Source organism: Pipistrellus kuhlii, unplaced genomic scaffold (genome assembly GCF_014108245.1).
Source record: "Pipistrellus kuhlii isolate mPipKuh1 unplaced genomic scaffold, mPipKuh1.p scaffold_m20_p_8, whole genome shotgun sequence".
NCBI lineage: Eukaryota > Metazoa > Chordata > Mammalia > Chiroptera > Vespertilionidae > Pipistrellus > Pipistrellus kuhlii.
In genome coordinates this window covers 22,510,210-22,530,900 of record NW_023425584.1, presented here as the reverse complement: position 1 = coordinate 22,530,900, position 20,691 = coordinate 22,510,210, and the positions used below count along the sequence as shown (strand labels likewise).

At 40.3% G+C, this 20,691-nt stretch overlaps 1 protein-coding gene across 1 annotated transcript in view; it reads left to right on the top strand.

The window, feature by feature from the left end:
• KCTD16 (potassium channel tetramerization domain containing 16) overlaps positions 1 to 18,619 on the top strand; it is a 191,623-nt gene extending 173,004 nt beyond the window's left edge. Inside the window, exons 2-3 of the mRNA XM_036424364.2 lie at positions 7,445 to 15,376; positions 15,420 to 18,619. Coding sequence (XP_036280257.1) covers positions 7,445 to 7,899 — 455 coding nt within the window. The 3' untranslated portion in view covers positions 7,900 to 15,376; positions 15,420 to 18,619. The remainder of the gene's footprint in view (positions 1 to 7,444; positions 15,377 to 15,419) is intronic.
• Positions 18,620 to 20,691: the final 2,072 nt, after the last annotated feature.

Sequence of the window (20,691 nt, the reverse complement as noted above, 5' to 3'; positions counted from 1 at the left end):
GGATGTTGTAGATCTCAAATGAGATTCTGCAAGGCAACTGCAGAATAACACCTAAACACTCTATTTAATGCTGCCTATTATTATTAAGTGGCATTCATAGAAGTTGTGGCTACATAGGGAAACATCCTCAATTAGAGTCACCTTTGTCTCATTTTGAAATCCTAATGAAAAAGAATAGTAATTAGTTGTTTACCAGTTAGCAGAGATTCAGGCAGAGCTGCTAAATTCTTTAAATCTATTTTGTTATCATCTGAATATAGCATGGTGAAAGTGAGGCATTCTTTGTATTTTATACAAAGTGAAAGGGCAACTCAATTTCCTTTATCTTCTTTCACTGGCCTTTTCATGAAACTTATCATGAATGGAATGGTTGGGTCTCTGCTGGATAAGCTCCTTCTAAACAGGCATCGTTGTCCTGGGACATCACAGTATAGTGATGAAACAGGCATTTATCATGGGGTCAGATCTACCAAAAATCAAATCCTAATTTCATCTTTCACTAATCTTGTGGCTCATGGGCAAATTAGTTAAAAAAAAAAATTAAGAAATTTAATTTCCTCATCAGCAAAATAGGAATAATATTTACCTTAGAGTAGTGGTTCTCAACTAGAGGTGATGTTGCCCTCAGGGACATTTGGCAATGTTCAGAGACAGTTTTAGTTGCCTTGTGGGAGGAGGGGAGGTGCTATGGCAACTTCATGGCTAGAAGCCAGGGTTACTGCTACACATTCTACAAAGCACAGGACAGTCCCCACAACAAAGGATTACTCAGCCCAAATTCATTGCACTAACATTGAGAAATTCTGCCTTAGAGTGTAACTGTTATAATGAAAAATGTTTGTAAAGCACTTACCAGACATGACACACACATGGTGAAGTTAATCATACTTCATTGATATCATTTGCTAGGCTTTGGCCACTGATGTGAGTTCTCTGGCTTTCTCTGTCAGGCCCAAGCACTTTAATTCATGCTGAGATGCCAGGCTTATTCTTCCTTATGGGTATATGCTGTTTAAAGGAAGGCCTTTTAGATCTTGATTCTAAGTTATCTCTAAGGGAATGTCAGTCTGCCTGGCACCTGGGGGTAAGTTTGGGCCTCTCTAGGCTTCTAGTCACCCTAGGAGGTAGGAGTGAGGTATTGTAATCCCTTAATTCTCTTCACTGGTTATGAAAGTTTAATACAGTGATGCAGGTAAAATGCCCAGTCCTGTGTCAATGCAAATGCAGGTCAGTGTTATTATTATTGTGGCCACTTGTATATTCTCTCTCTTTCTCTCTCTCTCTCTTTCTCTCTCAGCCACATCATATTGGCAGAATCTGCTTTCTGCAAACTGTTTATCTTCACTGTCCTCCACAGTGGACTCTTCTGAGAACTTTTATTTCCCCCAGATGTTGGACTTTTCATATGTGAAACCTTTTCTGGTTGGGTTTGATTTATCCACCTTTTGCCCACATGGCTCTGTGTCCCTGGCATGGTGCCAGTCAGGGCTGCAGACCCAGAGTTGGGCTCTGACTCTCTTAGGCCCTTTTCTTGCTCCTTATTGTGAACTAGGCTGCTCATTGGCCTTCAAGGTTCTTCCAAGTCTCATAGCATGACTCAGTCCGGCCTGCTCCCAGTGCCGCTCTGCACAGTGATCCTGGCTGGGCTTTCCAGGGGGGCAGGGCACGCTTTCACACACACTCTAAACCCAAATCCACTGCCTGTGCACATCATCTGTTTGTCTCCCCTTCATTTATCCTGAAGATAGTTCCTGTGTGCCCTGGAACCCTGGCACTTATTTGCCCTGGCATGTGCATTGGAATTCAGAAGGGGACAAACACAGGCCTTACAGTCTAGTGTGGAAACAGACACTAAACAAATAAACTATAGTTACAATTAGCAGTTGTGAAAGACATGGCTAGAGGTTGGGACTGGCTTGAGTGGGGTTGGAAATAGATAGGTAAGACCCCTCTGAGAAAGTGACATTGAGGACCAGCTGTTGAGGACAAAAAAAAAAGCTATAAATACTGTTGGCAGGAAGAAGAATAAATGCAAAGGCTTAAGGTATAAAAAGAGGGCAGTAGGGCAGGAAGGAGGTGATAGTTTTCTTTTCTTTCTATTTCCCAAATCTTCCTTTTGAGCATGAGTTCCAGCAGGTCAAGTTGTATCTTCCTTGTCTTTTGCATCTCAGGCAGGGTAAGTGTGCTGTCAGTAAGCTGTCTGGAGTGTTGCTAGACCCCTCAAATTCCAAATATAAATATTATGATATAAATATTATGATATAAATATTTATATTAGATACAAATATTATGTTTCCACAACCAACTCTTAGTTCTGTGTCCACTGCACTGCTGGGTGGGGTTCAGGGAACCACACTTTAATTTGGTCAGGCGGCTTCCTGTTGTGGTCTACCCAGGAGGGAGTGTGCTAGAGGAGGACTCCTTGTCTGCTCTTGGCTCATCAGCTTCAACTCAACTCTTATTTACCCAGAAGTAGTTGGCCCCAGTTTCCAACTTTGTGGGTTTTCCCCCCCTGTAATCCCAGAGCCAGGCCCCTTCAGAGATGGCAACCCCAGCAGGCAGTGTGTCCACCTGAGGCCCTGACTGGTGCATAGATGGTTTAACTGTCTCAAACTTCCCAAACTTGCCTCCTCTTAATGAGGAGCCACAGACGGGCCCATCCAAGGCCAAATGTCCACACGGGGAAAAGGCCAACCACAAGCAAGAAATGACGATTGTCAAGCTTGAAGATTCATTTTTCTCAGAAGCCTGCACAGCCTGCCTGCTCCCAATCTGCACTCTGCGGTATCTTTCCCAAGGTTAGCAGCATTATAAAAACATCAATTTGGCTATTATTGACTTTTCAGCTGGGATACTAAGAAAGTCTTTTAGCAGCCCCAATAAATTAAATCTGGCCACCTCACTCCCAGACGGGCAGGCTCCTGCATCATTGACAGAGGAGACAGGGAGAGCAGTTCTCCCAGATGTCGCTGTAAATGATGCACATTGTGTTCCCAGCCATTAGCAGGTGGGGCGTTTGAGGTGTAGGGAGATTGCAGAGCTGCCTCTTTTAAAAATGCATAAGCACTTTGTGAGTTTGCTAAGTCCTGTTTCACTCAGCTTGGTTTGAATTTTTCATAGGGGAGGAATATTCTGTCATCCTTCCTCTTTTATTTCTTTTTTATCAGTAAGGATGCCCATAGTTGAGGAGATCATGGGAAGGGGCCAAGTCCAGTCATATAGTCTGCTTGATTGGTCCTTAGTTTTTCCGAGTTGTAAAATGTTAGAAGATTTGGGCTTTAAGGACTTGGGGCAATTGGGTTTCCTATCCTTCCCCATTTAATTCAAACTACCAATTCCTCCAGGCTCTGGATTCAAATTGGATTGATGCGTCTTCAAGTAAAATTTTATTCTGGAAGACTCACCTGTTTGTGAACTTGTGAACACTGTCCTGCAAAGGAACCTTCCTTCCAAAACTGTCCCCTGTCATACACTGTGTGCCAGACACCATGCCTGCTTGTGGTTATTGTCTCTCCCACACCAAAGTCAGATATTACTAAATACCTGTCAGTGTCCCTCCTAATACGATGCTCCAAACAGAACTAAGAGTTGGTTGTGGAAACATAATATTTATATCTAAAAGCTCCTGATTTGTTTTATGTAGAGCAGTGTCTGGCTTATGGTAGAACAAATAGGGACGAAAGAATGGAATGCTTATTGGGTACCACAAATTAGGAAACATCTTCACATTAACTATCTCATCTCATTTTCCTAAAACTCCTTATAAGGAAGATACTATTAATTTTATTTTTCAGATGAGGAGACTGAGTAGTTTATCAAAGATGAAAAATTGTGAGTCCTAACTCTGAAGCCTGAACTCTGCCCTGCTATGTTATCAACGATGCAATTCAATATCTGTGTTTGGTTCATTCATTCATTCATTCATTCATACATTAAGCACTTAAGGAAATCATATGCCAGAAACCAACAGACTCAGCAGTAGTTTGTTTTAAAATAAGGTAGAACTATTAATTCCTTTGATGAGAAACTACTTAATAATTCCCAAAAACCAATAAATTATTTGCTTTCTTGATATTAATAAATCAGATTTTTCTTGGAATGAAATGGTGCTCTCCCTACATCTGGCTAATCAATTATAGCCCATTTTCTCCTCAAATGGAGAGAGTTATTATAATCAGTGTTGAAAAACTATGCAAATTGGGAGCAGAAGTGTGTTGCAGTTTCCATACCTTCCAGGACTGCTGAGACATGTCAGTGGGACTGCAGGGACAAAGTGTCCAGCGCCCACAGGCACGGCGTTTCTGCATTCCGGGTAAAACCTCAGCCTGTGGCTAAGTGTTTAGTAAGACCATAGTCAAACAGACAGTGCTTCCAGAAAAGATATACATGTAGGTAGTTATCTCCTCATGGTTCATTTTTTTTTTTTCAGATTTCACTATAACTCACACATAGTACCTCCTGCATTAATCCCACTTTCTTCCTTGATTTCAACATAATATATAGACTCCAGAAGCTATCCTATGAATTATCTTACAAAATGTTAAAACTTTCAAATGTTCTCATAAAATATTGAAGCATGTGGTGCTTTAACAGGCTTCACTAAAATGAAGTTGTTCAATTCCCCTTTAATAGTGCTAGTGCCTAGATAAGTGGAAAGTAATACTTCCAGTTGCCTGGAAGCTGGAGGGTCCCAGCTGACATTTATATCCATGATCATCTCAGCTGTTCGGGGAGAAGTAGCTGCATCGGTGCCAGGCCCCGGCTTAGGCACACTGGAGGGCTGCGTGCAGTTTCCCATGGGACACACAGGGCTTCCTCACATGAGGGCGTTTGTGTTGTCAAGCGGCTCTTAGGAGAGCTTCAGGTTCCCTCCGAGTCCACTGCCTGGAATGACGTTTCCATGGGGAAGACATCTCTGGGGGCAGAAAAACTCAGGGCTTACATTTCTATTGGTTCAGCAGGTCTACATTCAGAATAGTTTGTCTTCTTGTTCTAACATAATAGGCAGGCATATCACAGCATATATTTCTGCTCCTTTATGTCTTGCCTCTCTTCCTCTTCTCTCTTTCTCCCTTCCCTCTCTCCCTCCTTCCTTCTCTCCCTCCTTCCCTCCCTCCTTCCCTCCCTCCCCCCTTCCCTCCCCCTTCCCTCCCCCCTTCCCTCCCCCCTTCCCTCCCTCCTTCCTTCTCTCCCTCCCTCCCTCCTTCCTTCTCTCCCTCCCTCCCTCCTTCCCTCCCTCCTTCCCTCCCTCCCTTCCTTCCTTCCTTCCTTCGTTTTTTTCTTTCTTTCTTTTTTTAAAGGTTAAGTTTAATTTCTGAACTTTTCTCAAAAGGGATCATAGTAGACCAACTCTGGATTGATCTGATTACTTATTCTTGATCCAAATCATTGGACCCATCTCTCCATCCAGTAATGTCAGTCTGGGATGCCCAGTCTGGAGAGGCAGGGGCAGAGGCAGATTCCCTCTCTGAGGAGAGAGAAGATCTCAGAATCCTGGCTGGCAGACATCAGCGATTTCCCACGTCACCAGCGGGTACACGTGGGATGCTCTCTGCTGCACAGAAGGCATTTATTTGTAATAGCCCAGGACAGCTAGGACATTGGTGCTGCTGCTATTCCTTATGCCTAATTGGATTGTTGCAGTTCATTTAATGGGTATATACTAGTAAATACAACGATTGCTCAGTCACATTTTAAAAAGTGGTTTGAAAGAGTGAGTTCACATTAGAAGAGACTCTTGGAGTTGTGATTATGTGGACTGTTTTTTTGTTTTACTTCCTCTGGAAAACTGAATCAACATGTGTTTCTATAAATAGTTAAATTACTTAGGTATGTAGAGGACAGGCATTGTCCCAGAAGACAGGACATAACTTCCTTTATAACTTCCATTCTAGGTTTCCTCTACTTTGACCATATTTGAAAATGGCAATGAAGTGGAATCTTATTACAAAGTAACCCATTATATATGAGAATAAGATATAGTGCACATCAAAACTAGGTCTCCTATAAAACACATAAAGTTGCCACATTATCCTTGTCCCCAATATTAGTATCAGAAAGGGCCTTTGTTTTTTATGCCATAAGTACAATGAACTATATGAAGTGCCTAGTGCATAGTATAAGATCAGCAATAGTATCAGGTTCATGACTCCAAGAAGACTGGCTGTTTAGAGTGCTATGTTGGGGGCAGTTACTGATATGTTTAGGAAATTGCTTTGTGCCATAACCTTGAATTTTCTAGTTCAGGGAATCACCAACTGTGTATCTGAAAAATGGCTGTGCCTCCATATCTCCAAATTCAGTGCTGAGAGTCAAGATTCAAGGGAATAGGGAGAGAAGGACTCACACTGGCTTAAGTGAAAAGTCCAGATAGGACTAGATTCAGATATGGCTAGATCCAGGTTCTTTAAAGTTACTATGAAGATATAGTCTTTATTGAATTCCTACACTGTTCCTTAGGATTACAGGAATGGACACTTCACTGTAAAAGTGCTCATGATATAGGAGCCTAGATGCAGAAAGTAAAAAATAATTCCAGTGAATGCATTAAGGGCAAAAATAGAGACACAAAACATAAACCATAATTCAGAGGAAACATTGACAAGTACTTCTGGGGAATAGTATTTGTTAAATACTTCTGGGAGATACAAGATTATATGTATCATCTTAGTTAATACTTCTGGGGAGAGGTAAACAAGGACTTCAGTGTGAAGTTAAATCTTGAACATTGTTTGGAAGGAGAAGCAGGTATGCTACAAACAGGCAAATCAAAGAAAAAAAGCTAGTTACTGGGAGATCTGTATTTGAATACTAGCCCTGCCACCTCCTAATTGTGTAAGCTTTGGGAAGTTGCTTAAACCCTCAGGGTCTTGGTTTTCTTGAATGGAGGTACTATGTTTATAGATTTATCATGAGGAAGTCCTGACTGACAGCTGTCATTCCACTCATAGACTGCTCTCATGTAGAGCTTTCAATTAGGGTTTAACATCAGCCACAGTAAAACTAACTAGCATTTATTGAGTGCTTACCATATACCACATACTTCATTCAGAATGTCATTTGACTTATCTAAATCCTCCCTACAACCCGTTAGTAGGAAAATCATCTTCATCCAACAAATGAGGAAATGAAGCTTTGAGAATTTAAGGGGTCTACAATGTACCCAGGTTAGCAAATGCTATATAGCCCAGTGGCCTTCCCCAGAGCTCTCTGACTCCAGTGCTGTGGACGTGAGCATTAATTACACTGTATTTCCTCTTACACAGCGGGCTATTATTAACCTTTTCCTCCATGGGCCTGGCTTCTGGGTGCATTGAGGCAGCCCATTCTGAGTGCCACACCCCATCTAAACACATGGCTGTGTGTGTGTGTGTGTGTGTGTGTGTGTTTAGGGCTACGCTGCTATTCTGGGCATTAATTGCTTGGGTCCTGTGCTTTTTTGTAGGTGAGCCTTCCAGGTGGTCATCCTCGCATTGTGATTGCTGCTGCAAGAACGGCAAGGGTGACAAAGAAGGGGAGAGCGGCACGTCTTGCAACGACCTCTCCACCTCCAGCTGTGACAGCCAGTCCGAGGGCAGCTCTCCCCAGGAGACGGTCATCTGCGGGCCCGTGACCCGCCAGACCAACATCCAGACTCTGGACCGCCCCATCAAGAAGGGCCCGGTGCAGCTGATCCAGCAGTCGGAGATGCGGAGGAAGAGCGACCTGCTCCGGACTCTGACTTCCGGCTCCAGGGAGTCGAACATGAGCAGCAAAAAAAAAGCTGTTAAGGAGAAGCTCTCCATTGAGGAAGAGCTGGAGAAATGCATCCAGGATTTCCTCAAGATCAAAATCCCAGACCGGTTCCCGGAGAGGAAACACCCTTGGCAGTCGGAACTGTTACGGAAGTACCGTCTATAGGGCAGGGCGGGGTGGGGGGAGACACAGACGCTGAGCATTTTCAAATTGACCTCCTAAAAGACACTCCTATTCGCTAAGAAAAACAAGTACACATTTGTTAGAACACAACGCCCATTGATATACTACTGCCTATTTACCTAATTCACCTTAACACGCACATCCACAGGGTAGATTTCTTTCCAGGTGGGGAAGTATAAGAAAATCTTTTTTTTTTTCCTTATGTGTTAATTTGTTAACTTGGTCCCATATGCTGATATAATGAGAGCCAGCCCTGCGAGAGGAGCTGAGAGGCCTCGGGAGTCATTCATCCCAAACTGGTTTTCCTCTCATCTTCTACCTCCCTCCTGTAACCAGAATATGGTAGGGAGACATCTGGCCCAATGGCATATGTTTGATTTATTTAAAATTTCCCTTTTCTGTTTGTTTATAGGGAAAGGGGGTGGGGGGTGGCAGATTTATATGACTTTTCACTCAAATCTATTATGTGCCAGTTTATATTGACTCCGCATGCATGAGGATTTGTGGGACACAAGTACAAGGAAGTGTGTACACACACCGTGCACGTGACCCCGGGGCCTGGACAGCTAGGAGGCTGCCAGCTCCTGCCAGCACTCGCTCAGGCAGAGGGCCTCTGCTATTTTCTTAAAACCCTTCTGGGAGGATTTCCCAGCCTCTCTTGGCAACACCTTATAATGTCAGATAACCCTGGTCATCAAGAAACTGTCTTCCCTTTTTTTTTGAAATTAACACCCTAGGCTCCATTTTACTGCATTGCTCTTTCTCTGCAATCAGAAAGGGTGAGAAGAGTTAGTCAGACTTTCTTTTTTTTTTACTTTAAACGAACATTCATATCCACAAAAATCACTAATAAGTGGCCCCACACTCAGCCTCCTCCACTCTGAGCTGAGCGTTCCTTCTCTCACTGCTTCCCAGGTTCTTACTGCCTATGCTTCAATGGTGTGGCCTTCCCACAAAATCCACATTGAATTCTTTGCGTTCCCACGTGGTCATGGAAGGAAGAACACCACACAGTTCCCAGTTGAATCAGGGTCCAGCTTTTTATTTCTGAGGGAATCTTATTCTACACACCTCCTAACAATTACTCACAGCTCTTCACACCTACAGCTATACATTGTCACTTTCTGGTAGCCAGTTGTGTTTGCCTTTGGGATTTGGCTGTGTCCATATTAGGATTGGCTGTCATTTCTCTCATCTCTGAACAACCCAGCTGGACAACTGGAGCTCCAAAACGGGAGGTTTTGGCTTTCTAACTATCTTTCTTGATTACATCCTTGACCTTTGTAGACACAGCCAGAAAGAAACTGTTCCTAGCTACCCAGGCATGTGACTGTATTCTTTTAATGTACCAATAGCTCTTTCATAGACTTGTGGTTAATGAAGATTAAGAATCCAGGTTTTATTTTTAGCATTCCTCATGCATTTCAGTGGGAACTGAAAAATAATTTGTCAGTCATTATTTTTGTGCCAAGTACTCCTAATTTTTTATTGTGTGTTTGTGTGTATCTATATGTATCATCACAGGTAATAAAGGCAACTGGATGGTGTCTGTAGGAGGGAATACAATGACCAATTGCTTCTTTTTTAAATATTTCACTGATGCATCTTTGTTCTGTAAGAGGTTCTGTCTTAATTCCTGTTATTAGTGTCATTAGTATATGGATATCTTTCTGAATTTTTGAATTTTTTGCTTTTATACCAGTGCAACAGACTCAGCCAATGTTTCCTTGTTGTGATGATTTAAATAGAGTTTAAAGTTTTACTTAACTGAAAAAGAAAGTTTATTGGGGAGTTGAGTTATCAAGAGAATTATAATTTATGAAGTTAATTGCTTTTCTTTTATGTATTTATATAGTAGCATACATTCTGTCTTAACTGCAACATAGCTTTGTAAAGCCTACCTTTATATCTTCATTCTTTTCAATATTTCTCACCACATCATAACACCATCCTACTAATAATAGAAGATCCTTCAAAGAGTCACAGAACTTAGTAGGTGAAGAACAAGTTGAACTGAATGAAGATAACCTCAAATGACTCTCATGATCCTACTGGAAATGCTTTCAGAGTTGGGGTTTAAATAAAATGGCCAAAGTTCCAATTTTCTTCAATTTCAGAGATGACTGTAATGGCATCCAGACAGAGACACATGAGTAAGGATTGGAGAACTAGTATGATGGTAGTCAACCCACTACTTTGACTACATACTTTAAATAGTATGTTAAACACTTCAAAGAAAATTTTCATGGCATTATTTCTGTCCATTGACCTGTCATGAAGTGTTGGTTTTTTGTTTGTTTGTTTGTTTTCTTCTTAGGCACTCTTTATACCCCAGTGAACAAAACTAATGGTAGGAAATTTATTTTAGAAAACAACATTTCATCTGGGTCAGCTGTAGACTGATGCCTACACCATATGGTCCAAATAACTAAGACAACAATTTGTTCATTTGCTTGCCTCTTGGTAGAGAGATGGATGTAGACTTGGTCAGGGAAAACCTCCAGGGAGGTACTGAATAAATGGAAATCTTTAGTCCTGGTTTGAGTGGAGTTATCAAGTGATGTCTGTGCAGCCTGCAACATTGGACATGAGTTCTGGGTAAGTGAGTTATGATATTAAATTCTCTAGTAGTTCTGGCAGTCACTGTGATTCAGGCCTGTTTTCTGAACTTAAAATTGTTTTAAGAACTTTTAGCTCAATTCTGGACAGAACAATATATGTGGTTTGCTTCTTGAATATTGGTTATGACAAGGGCTCAAACCTGCTGATATGAAGAAACTAATGGCATCTGGTGGGTCAATTGAATCAGGAGTCCAATGTATAGAGCCCCAACTTGAGTTGTTTTCTGGGAAATCCTGCAGTTCTAAAATCCAAGGAAATGGAGGAGGCCACTTCCTACAAGTATGTGGCTCTCCTGAAGTCAGAAACATATTCATAAAGTATTCTTACCCACCATCAAAAAGGAAGTGGTCTGCATTCATCAAAAAAGAGGGGAAGACAGGAAAATTAAACTGTTAGATCATGAAGGCCATGTGCTCTCCCCCTGCTAGGAAGAAATTGTGCTGAGATTGGCCATAAAACAAGAAAGTGAAGTGGCTTCCAGAATGTACAGTGATGCTGTCCTTTGTCCGTAGGCATAGTTACCTTACTGGGAACACATGCATGGTTAATTAAAATAAAGGGAGAACAATGTACAAATCATAAGCTTTCCCTTCACTCTTTATTCCTTCATAGCTATGTTTACCCCCAAATGATTCATTTGGTTTGGGGGACATAGAATAAAGGGGAGTCACCATGGTGTTTTTCACTTTTCGATTGGCCTGAGGTGATTCTGAGGCAGCTTTGTCCACAGGCACAGATGTGTGTTGTTCATTCTGGGTCCTCTTAGTTTCCACTGATTGAGCTTCTGGATTACTTTTGCTTCTCTGGGTTTTAAATTTCTCTCTGATTATCCTTTGTCTGTGCCAAGCAAAACATGCTCCAGTGAGAAAATGAAAGGCATATCTGGCATTTTGCAAAATTGCTTGATGCCAGCTCCCATAATGGGAGCCAAACGTTGATTCTCATACATTTTCCTTCACTATAGTTTCAACTTTCCAACTCTGTGGTTCCTAGTTGAGTGCTGGTATTTCTGTCATGCCCTGGATGATATATTGTGAACTCTAACTAACCTTGGTCTTCTAGGTGACCTTTAGTAGAATTAATAAGGCTTTCTGTAAGCTTTTAGGTGGAATTCTTAACTACCTCCACCTAACATAGCAGTTTTCAAAGGAAAAATTAAGGCAGTTACTTCCTCTCCCCACCTTTCCTCCCAGTCTCTGTGGCAGATAAATGTGGATTTTGTTTGTTTGTTTGTTTTTTCCAATTTGCATGCTGGGTTATAGGGTTAGCATGGACCATTTCTCTCTTTAATGTGTTGATATTATTGGGTCTTGCAATCTCGATGGCCCACTGTTTCAATTTATTTATTTTTGTTTATATTGTCAAAATAACACACTGGAGGAAGAATCAGAATGAACATTTTGTGTTCTGAGTCATGATGAAGTTAGAGGTCATTTGCACAGGACTGTGCAATGATTAATATCTGCAGAGAAATTAGACCAAATGGAACCTGCTGGAATGAGTTTGATTGATATTGCTTTCATCATTCTAGGTTTTGAAGAAATGGTTATTGCTTTCCACCCCTGCTAAAAGAAAAGAGTCTTAAACTTTAATAATCACAGTGTTGTGATGTGACCACAGAGCTTATTTGTTTTAAATGTCTGTTTTTCTCATCTTGCTGTACACATTGAGTGGAGATTCTTTTTTTTTGGTGACTTCCATTGCAAGCTGTTTAGCAGTTTTGTTTGTTTTCAATACTCAGTGTGTACTAAAATTAAAGTCATGTGTAGCACTTGTTAAAGTGGAGAGTCATACACCCTAGCCCCAGAAAGTCTGATTCAGAAACTTCAAGTAGGGCCAAGGAGTTTGTTTGGGGCTAGTATTCTTAATGAGTTGGATGGGATGATCTGTGGCCTTACTTTGAGAAACTCTGCTATTTTAGAGACCATACAGGGGTCAGCTTTTCTCTCACTTCCTAGTGGCACTTCCTTTTCACTACAAATAATTCAAAGTATGCAGTGTTTATTACCTTAAGAGAAAAGGCCCAAAGAAGACCATCCCAGGACCATGGTAGAGTTCCATGATTCTTTTGGACTTTTATATGTCTGCCGTCCATAACCTCTTCTCCATTTTGCATGTGTTAGTGCCTTTTACTTACTTATTTATTTATTTATTTATTTATTTATTTATTTACCAAACTAAAAGCTTGCACTTATAGTGCAATATAATTTAGTCCCTGGGTAGAGGGGACCACATCTCTGAGTGAGATGGATCCTAATGATGCCCAACAGGAAATAAAAATCGTGACCTCACCCAAGGAGAGTTATTCCTCTCTAGGCCCTTATAAAGTTGGAGTCAGAGGAACTTGAGAGTGAGCTCTAATTTACCTGTGCCTAGAGGTGGGTGCATTAACTTCACATACTAACATCACCAAAATTAATATAAAATGATCAATGAATTGAACTGTATTTCCTCAATGAAATCCTGAGTCATTGTCCAATTTGACTCAAGCAGGACTATGAAGCTCTCAGAGAGCTGAAGATCCTGATCCCCAATATTAACTACAAACTTCAAGCAAAACCTTTGAGAGGGAATAAATAGAAAAAAAGAAGTGAGTTCCTAAGTGGTCATATAACATGTGACACGGCACAAAGTTCTGTAACTTTCCAGTCACTCTAACCAGGGGAGATGGTAGTACTCTAATTATTCAGATAGAAAATTTTTGGAAGGTTTCAACGGTCCAGTTGGTTCTGTCCTTATCACAGAATAACTGGGAGAGGTACCATTTTCCTACATCCATTCACTATTAGAAATAAATAAATGGCTTAAATTCACGCTTGTCAGGATCATCAGTGAGTATTTAAATACGGCTGCTGCTAAAGGAAAGGGACTTTCAAGTTAATGAACTTGAGCTGCTAATTCAGGTGATCGGGCCACAATTATTTTTAAATGTTATTAATAAATTGGTTCTGCTTGCCTTCCTTCTTCTACTTCCCAAGTCAATCCCTTTAATGCCCCTGCTTCCTAACCTTTAAAAAAATATGTTCCTGTTGTTTGTAACACAGTGCTTTGTTTACTGGCTAAAAGATTGTTAGTTCCTTAACTGTCACTCTTGCTTTATTTACAGTGAAAAGGCTAAAGAAAAATTTGCCCAGGCCCAGCAACTATCAAGGGCTTTGTCCTAGGGCAAGGGGCTGGTGATTTTCCTTTTAATCAGCCTTCTAAATCCTCTTACAGGCCAACTGGAGGATTTAATAAGTCTCCTTCCTCTAGCAACCTCTTCCATCTTGTCAGTTTATTCTTAATGTTGACCTTTAAGTTAATTTCCCTGCATTTGCACAATAAAAATCCACATTACTTCAGACTGCCTCCATGCTAATGTGGGCTCCATTCGAGAGTGGAACCAGGATTGATGCACAAGTAATGGAGAAGGGTTGCTTTGTAATTGTGTGAGTGTGTGTGTAGACACATGTGCAGTTTTTAGGTTTGTGTTGAGTCAGCGGCTAATGTCCATGGTAATATTGATACTATCCAAGTGCCTGGAAAAAAGTCTTTGGTTACAAAGTTTAACAGCTTTTAATTCATCACAGTGGTCTGCAAGGAGGGTGTCAGTCCTTGAGAATGTCGAGGAAAGCTTATCTCCTGGTGTGACATTCAAACAATCCAGATTTCCCGGTAAAAATCAAACTCATGTTTATTCATATAGTCAACTCAAAAAAAGAAAAAAGAAAGAAAGAAAAGATAAGAAGGAAGAGAGGAAGGAATGAAGGAAGGAAAGAAAAACTCCACAATGCCTTGAAGTCTAAACCATACTGAGGATTAACCCTGATCATCACAGATTTTCTCAGTGTGTGCCAGTGGTCAGTGGTTTATCCCTGTATCTGAGGGGAACAATTCCGGGAGATACTCTTCTCTGGTTTGAGTGGGTTTTTTCCATTTACGGCAGTGATTCTCACAGGGGGGTGCATCCTAGGGAACTTTTGGCAATACCTGGGGACCTTTTTTATTGCCACGACTTGAGAGGTGCTACAGGCCTCCAATGAATAAAAACCAGGGGACGCTGCCAAAGTCTCACAATGCACAGGACAGTCCCTACAAGAAAGAACTGTTCAGCCCCAAACTCAATAGTACTGAGGTTAGGCACCTTGAGTTAAGGGTTGGCTCAAATTTTTTAAAGAATTCTTACCCCATAGATGAAGATCTCTGGGACAAAAGGTAGGATGAAATAGAAGAATGATTAGTACCACCTTAAATCTACATAAGGTTTATTTGAAGCTAAAAACAATGATCTCTTTATGCAAATGTAAACACTGAGATTTAGAGGGAGAAATGTGTAATTTTTTCCAGGGTTTCATTAGTGATGGGCAGGCCTGGGGTCTATGTCTCTGTCTTTTGCTTCTGTCTCGTTCTGCTTCTGAAAAGGATACTTCAGTGAAGACATAAACCTTAACAGCTAAATATGTTTATTATAAAAGCAACATCTAAAGGCTGCTGGCATACCCACCTCATTATATAACATTCTCCCTCTGTTCTCTGCTTCTCTTTCTTCTACTCCAAGCAAAACGTAGCAAGGAAGAATCCAATCCAATGCTCTCCATGAAAGTTATTAAGTTATTAGCTATTTTAAATGGCAAATTCCGTTAGAGGAGACATCTTCCTAGGAGATAAAGGAGAGACAGATCTGGAGGACTAGTTTTGCCTACCACAGACTGTGCCTTATGGCACAAGCCTTTTCAAGGGCCAGTGATATTGTGGACCAAGTGTCTGGTGCGTACTGTTATGCATGAACTCCAGTGTGGCAAGATAGTTCCCATGCCAGGAGAACTGCAGCTGCAGCTGCTTGTTGTGCTGTTTCCAGGTCACCAGGGCAAGCTCCATGGGAGTAAATAGGTGTGTGCCAGGTCACCAGGGCAAGCTCCATGGGAGTAAATAGGTGTGTGTGCCTGTGTGTATGTGTGCCGCATCTATCTGCTGTTTTCACCTTCTTGGCTTTTTAAAGAACCTTCAACTTTGTTCAAGACAGGTCAGAAAACCCAATATGACTGGCTGCTCCCAACATCTCATCAAAACTGCTCTAAGTTGGAAAAATGAGAGGCAGCTACAAAAAAGAAACTGCACTGAAATATATGTGGGAGAGAGGGGTGTGTGTGTGTGTGTGTGTGTGTGTGTGTTGTATATGTGTGTTTATGTATAAAATTTTGTATATATATGTATATATGTTTGTACATCTATCTAAAAGTATATATCTATATATCTATATACATATGTATACACATATAAAAAAATCTCATAGTTTGAAACTTTGAAATTTTGATTTTGAGGGATGATGTTAATGATAATGATGATTATTTATATTTGGTTTTCTAGATAGTTTAGTTATATTTTCCAAAATTATCTTTAACTATGTATGTATGTATTTCTTTATAGTAGAGAAAATATGAATAAAATACCTTGGTTTAACACTTATGGATACAAAATGAAACAAAGGTGCATTTGATGAAAAGCCAAGCTTGTATAAACTGGCTTTCTTACTTAAACTATTTGTTGGAATTTCAAACTATGTGTTTTTAAACATGTTCATTAAAAAAACAACACCCAAAATACACACACACACACACACACACACACACACACAACTCTCACCAAATGAACATGAAGATGTTTAGGAAAAAAATAAGAACATATAAGTCTATGACAATACAAATCCAATGGTTATCACGCTAATGGTACTTCACCAACACATTGGTTAATTTACTATCTACTCACTGATTTTGACTTCATCAATCATGGGGTTCCTGTTGGCCTTACACAAATTGGAGGTGGAGCTCATTATCTGTATAATCATTTTAAAACTATAGTAAATAATTTATATGTACATTGTAAATATATACTAAAGCTCAAGGGCACATTGTAATAATAACCAGTCACTTTCTAGACTCCTGCAAATAACACTTTAAGCCTGTTTTATAGGTACCATAATAATTGCTCGAAGAAGGAACAACATAATGAAATACAAGAAAATATTAATGATCTGTTTTGGCATCCTGTAGACCAAAATTTAGTAATAATCAAATGACTAAAATTTGGGTACTCTTAAGGACATAGTAAGTTATTTTTGTAGTCAGAGCTACGTGCTTTGCATATTTTGAAGAATGTAAAGTGTTTTCAGTCAACCTATGCAAATGGAGCTTCCCTGGTGCTCCTTGGGACCAGTATGTCTGTACACAAGCCCAAACCATCAGACACTCAGCCTGGCTCCCAGTCCAGGGCTCAGCTCGAAGTCCAAGCAGAGTCCATCTCCTAGGGGCCTGGCCTGTCAGGTTTGCTCATACAATCAGAAGCATTTGCAAATTAATCCAGTATGGTCATCATTTTTTTGCCACAAGCTCCCTGCAGATGTGATCTTAAAAGCACACATGAAGAAAATTAACTTTGTAGCAATTAAATATTCTAATTTGGCTTAAGGATTCTTGAAGAAGGAGTGATTGTTTTTCCCCATAAATTTTGGAGAAATGGGGAAGATTTTACATTATCCCTGGCTTCAAGTTCCTCTGTCATTTATTTATTTTTAATCCAAAGGAGAATGTTGGATCAGGAGAATTTTTCTTAAAATATTATGCTTAGTTTAGAAAAGGTCAGATTCTAATATTTTTGTAACTCACACGGGGGAGTGGTGTAGAAGGGGGGTATCAACCCCTCATTACCATGTTTCTGATCTAAGAAAGTGGATTCATGAATTACTGGAATAGTATCATACTTAAAATACAAACACAGGGTGGGGAGCTGAATGTCTGAGTCCCACCGCAGGCTGTCTATGGGGTCTGCTGTAAATGGGTCACCAATTAGATCAAGAATTTTTAAGTAAAATCAAGGATCTTTGTGTTGCCTGAAGGAATTGAAATAATGATCTCAGTTGAATTCCTGTTCCCCTCATCTGTCAGAACCAGTTAAGCACTGGGTCAAACCTAACAAAATAATTGGTCCAAATTAAGTCGACATGTTTAAATATTATCAGCACCATCCTGGGCACTTCTAAAGACCCTGTTGCTTAGGTTGCATAGAGATCTCCAATGAATTTGTCAGGGATTCTCAGGCTCCTCTTTTGCTAGAAGAATCAGAATTGAGCTCATGTTCCTCTTTCCTGACCTCATTCAAGTGCTTGACGACTTGGGTCAGTTAGTGGCACATTGTTGTATACCAAGTGACACCCACTGAAATTACCTCTTCTCCTGTACAATGCAGTTCACTTGTACATAAGTGTAATGTCAAATTGTTTACAGGTTCTCTCTGTGTGTAGTTGTGATAGCAGATTTAGCTCAAACTTTAAAAGAATCTGTTCAATGAATGGTGTTTAAAATGAATGTGCTTATTACAATATAAACATCATTAATCATGGACTTACATGAATGCATGTCTACCCGTCGTCAATTCCCAGCAGCTCGGTTATTCAGCAAAAAGTCTGTGAATAGCAAGTATGCATAAACTACGTGACTCTGGTAACTCAGTAACTGTTATTACCTTGGATTGTAACACTGTAGATTTTAGCCTGCTGTATTTCTTCCTTGCCTACTTGTTTTTGCGAGAGAAACATGGTAAATGATAGTACTACTAATTGTCCCAATGGAATTGCACACATTCTTGGCGACCATTGGTCCATCCAAAAGGCAACTATCTGCCTTCTGATGGAGCAATGGCCCTGAGCAAGGTATACATATATACATACATATCTATGTATGCAATATCAACAATGCCAATTACTACTGTCTATTCTCACTGCCAGTGGCACAAACTACTGTTTTATTTGGAATCATTGATGGATATAAAAAAATTAATTTGCTATTAACTGCTTTCATATTCTGTTCAGTTGTTATAATATGGTGAATGATACAGGTGCGGTATCAGTATTGTAAATTGTGTGGTGAACACTGCAAAAGTCATTCTGTGGATATATTTTAAAAGGCAGACAAGAAACTATATTTCAGATTCTTGTGTGAATATAATAATTACAGACATAGGTAACTATTTTTATGTGTTTCCATAAATGACTCCATTTCATATACATTGTAATTTAGCACTGATCATAATAAATAATTTGGTAACATTTAGTTGTTATATATCTATACCTATTTTCAGTATGCATAAGAGACTGATGATTTAACATTATTTCATGCTAACTCAAGAATTTTAGATGAAAGGTAATTACCATGTCAGTTAGTTTATTTCTGGTTTGCTGTTCGCAGCTTACTGGATTGGGTATAAGAAAGACATAATAAGTTGGTTATTTAAAATTCCCAGAATGAAATTTCAGGGAGCTGAGGCTTTGCCTCTGTTTTTTCTTAATTGGGTGGCTTTATGCTATCAAGCCTCTTTAAACCTCCATTCCCCCATTTGTAAATAGGAAATAAAATAATAGATACATCATAAAGTTCCTGTAAGAATTAAATTGCATAACCCAAAGTAAAACATTTAATATAGTAGCTAGTATATGAGATAAATGTTCAATGATGCCCTATCCATTCTTTTTACTACTATCCAAAATGCACATTTAAAGGAGAAATTTGGCTTAAATACTTGGACTATCTTAATATATGTATATCATTTTTTTTCTTTAGCCTTTTGGGGCATTGCCTATAGAGCTAAGTGTTCAGTATGTTTTTTTAATCAAAAGGGAAAATTCTGCAGAGAAAAAAAGAGAAGTCTATAGCTTGAGGGAGCTTTAGAAATGATTTAGCTTCCGCTGCTGTGGGGTATATTTGACAGAACACTTATTTCAAGCTACACTCTGAAAACAGGAAGGGAATTGGATGAGTACAATTTGGGAACGATGACCTTTTTACACCCTCCACTTTGTAATTTAAAAACGCACCTTATCATATTTAAAGCCCTGGGATTTATGCAGAAAAGGTGACTTCAGACTTTATTTAACGCACAATCTCTCAGAACTCCCCTCACCAAGGATTCTTCTAGTTTTGAGATGTACATTTTGGGAAATTTAGCCCTTGAGACACAGAGAGGGGGAAGGGATGTGTTGAAGGTGTGTGGTCCTGAGCCTAGAGCACCATCTCTCACCCAAGCTAGGACACTTCCTCCTAAGCCTCTGTGATGTAGATGACTGACAATGACAATGGCATTGCTCTGAAAAACTTTTCTAAAATCTGTCTGGCACAGACCCAAAGTAAGAGTCCCAGGAGGTACCAAAATCCAGTCAGGAGCAAGGTGAGGACCCAGGGAAAGGAGTCTTTCCCTAGATTCAGTCACCTCTGAGATTGCTCAGGGACAGACAGGAGGCCTGCTTGAAGCTCCCTGAGCTATTGGTCGTTATGGTGACCCAGATGCTGGACCATGGTGTCTGTCAGCCACCAGAAAAATAAGAGCTTAGGTAGACCAAAGTAGGAGAGGGGATTGGAGGAGAATTTTCTTTTGAATTCTTATGTAGGAAACTGGACTTTCCTCCAAAAACTTAGAGAGAAACCCCCTGTGCTGATAAATTGTTTGAGTAGAGCCGAAATCATATGCAGATCACAGGGAAAGGCACTGCCTCCACTATCACAGAATAATATGGACCATGAGGGTCAACATCAGGAGGAAAGTTGGCTGCAGGATTTCAGGCTACAGCTTTAAAGGATGAGTGTCAGAGAGGAATTTATCCCCTTTGTTCTGCAGTAAGTTCTCCACAAATCAAGGACATTCCCTAGAACCTCTGTCATGTGTGTGATGAGGACCTTCTTACTTACCTGAGAGCCTGAATGGAGAAGAAGTTGTGTCTGGGCCCTATCTAGGAATATACTGTTGGTGGATTGGGAAAAAGACTCCCCTTTAAATGCTTTGAAGAGATTTGTATGGTCTATTTCTCCATCCATCTCATCACCATAGGTCCAAAGAACCAGTGACTGCCCATAACCATCATCCCCCAACTCATCTGCCTCACAAATTGAATTGAACAGGATTTGATCCTAAGAATCATAGCTTTTGGAAGGAGGGTAATGAAATCTGGGAAAATACCACCTTCTCAGATAATACTTCTCCCCGCTTTCATTTCATCCCAAGGCAACCTTCCCTCCCATGCCTACAAAACATGCAGAGCCCTTCCATCTTGGCCCCAGTGGCAGCTTCTTCTGAGAATAGTCACTGTAGCTGTTTATCCCAGTAGCTGGGCAGAGCACCTTTAGCTTC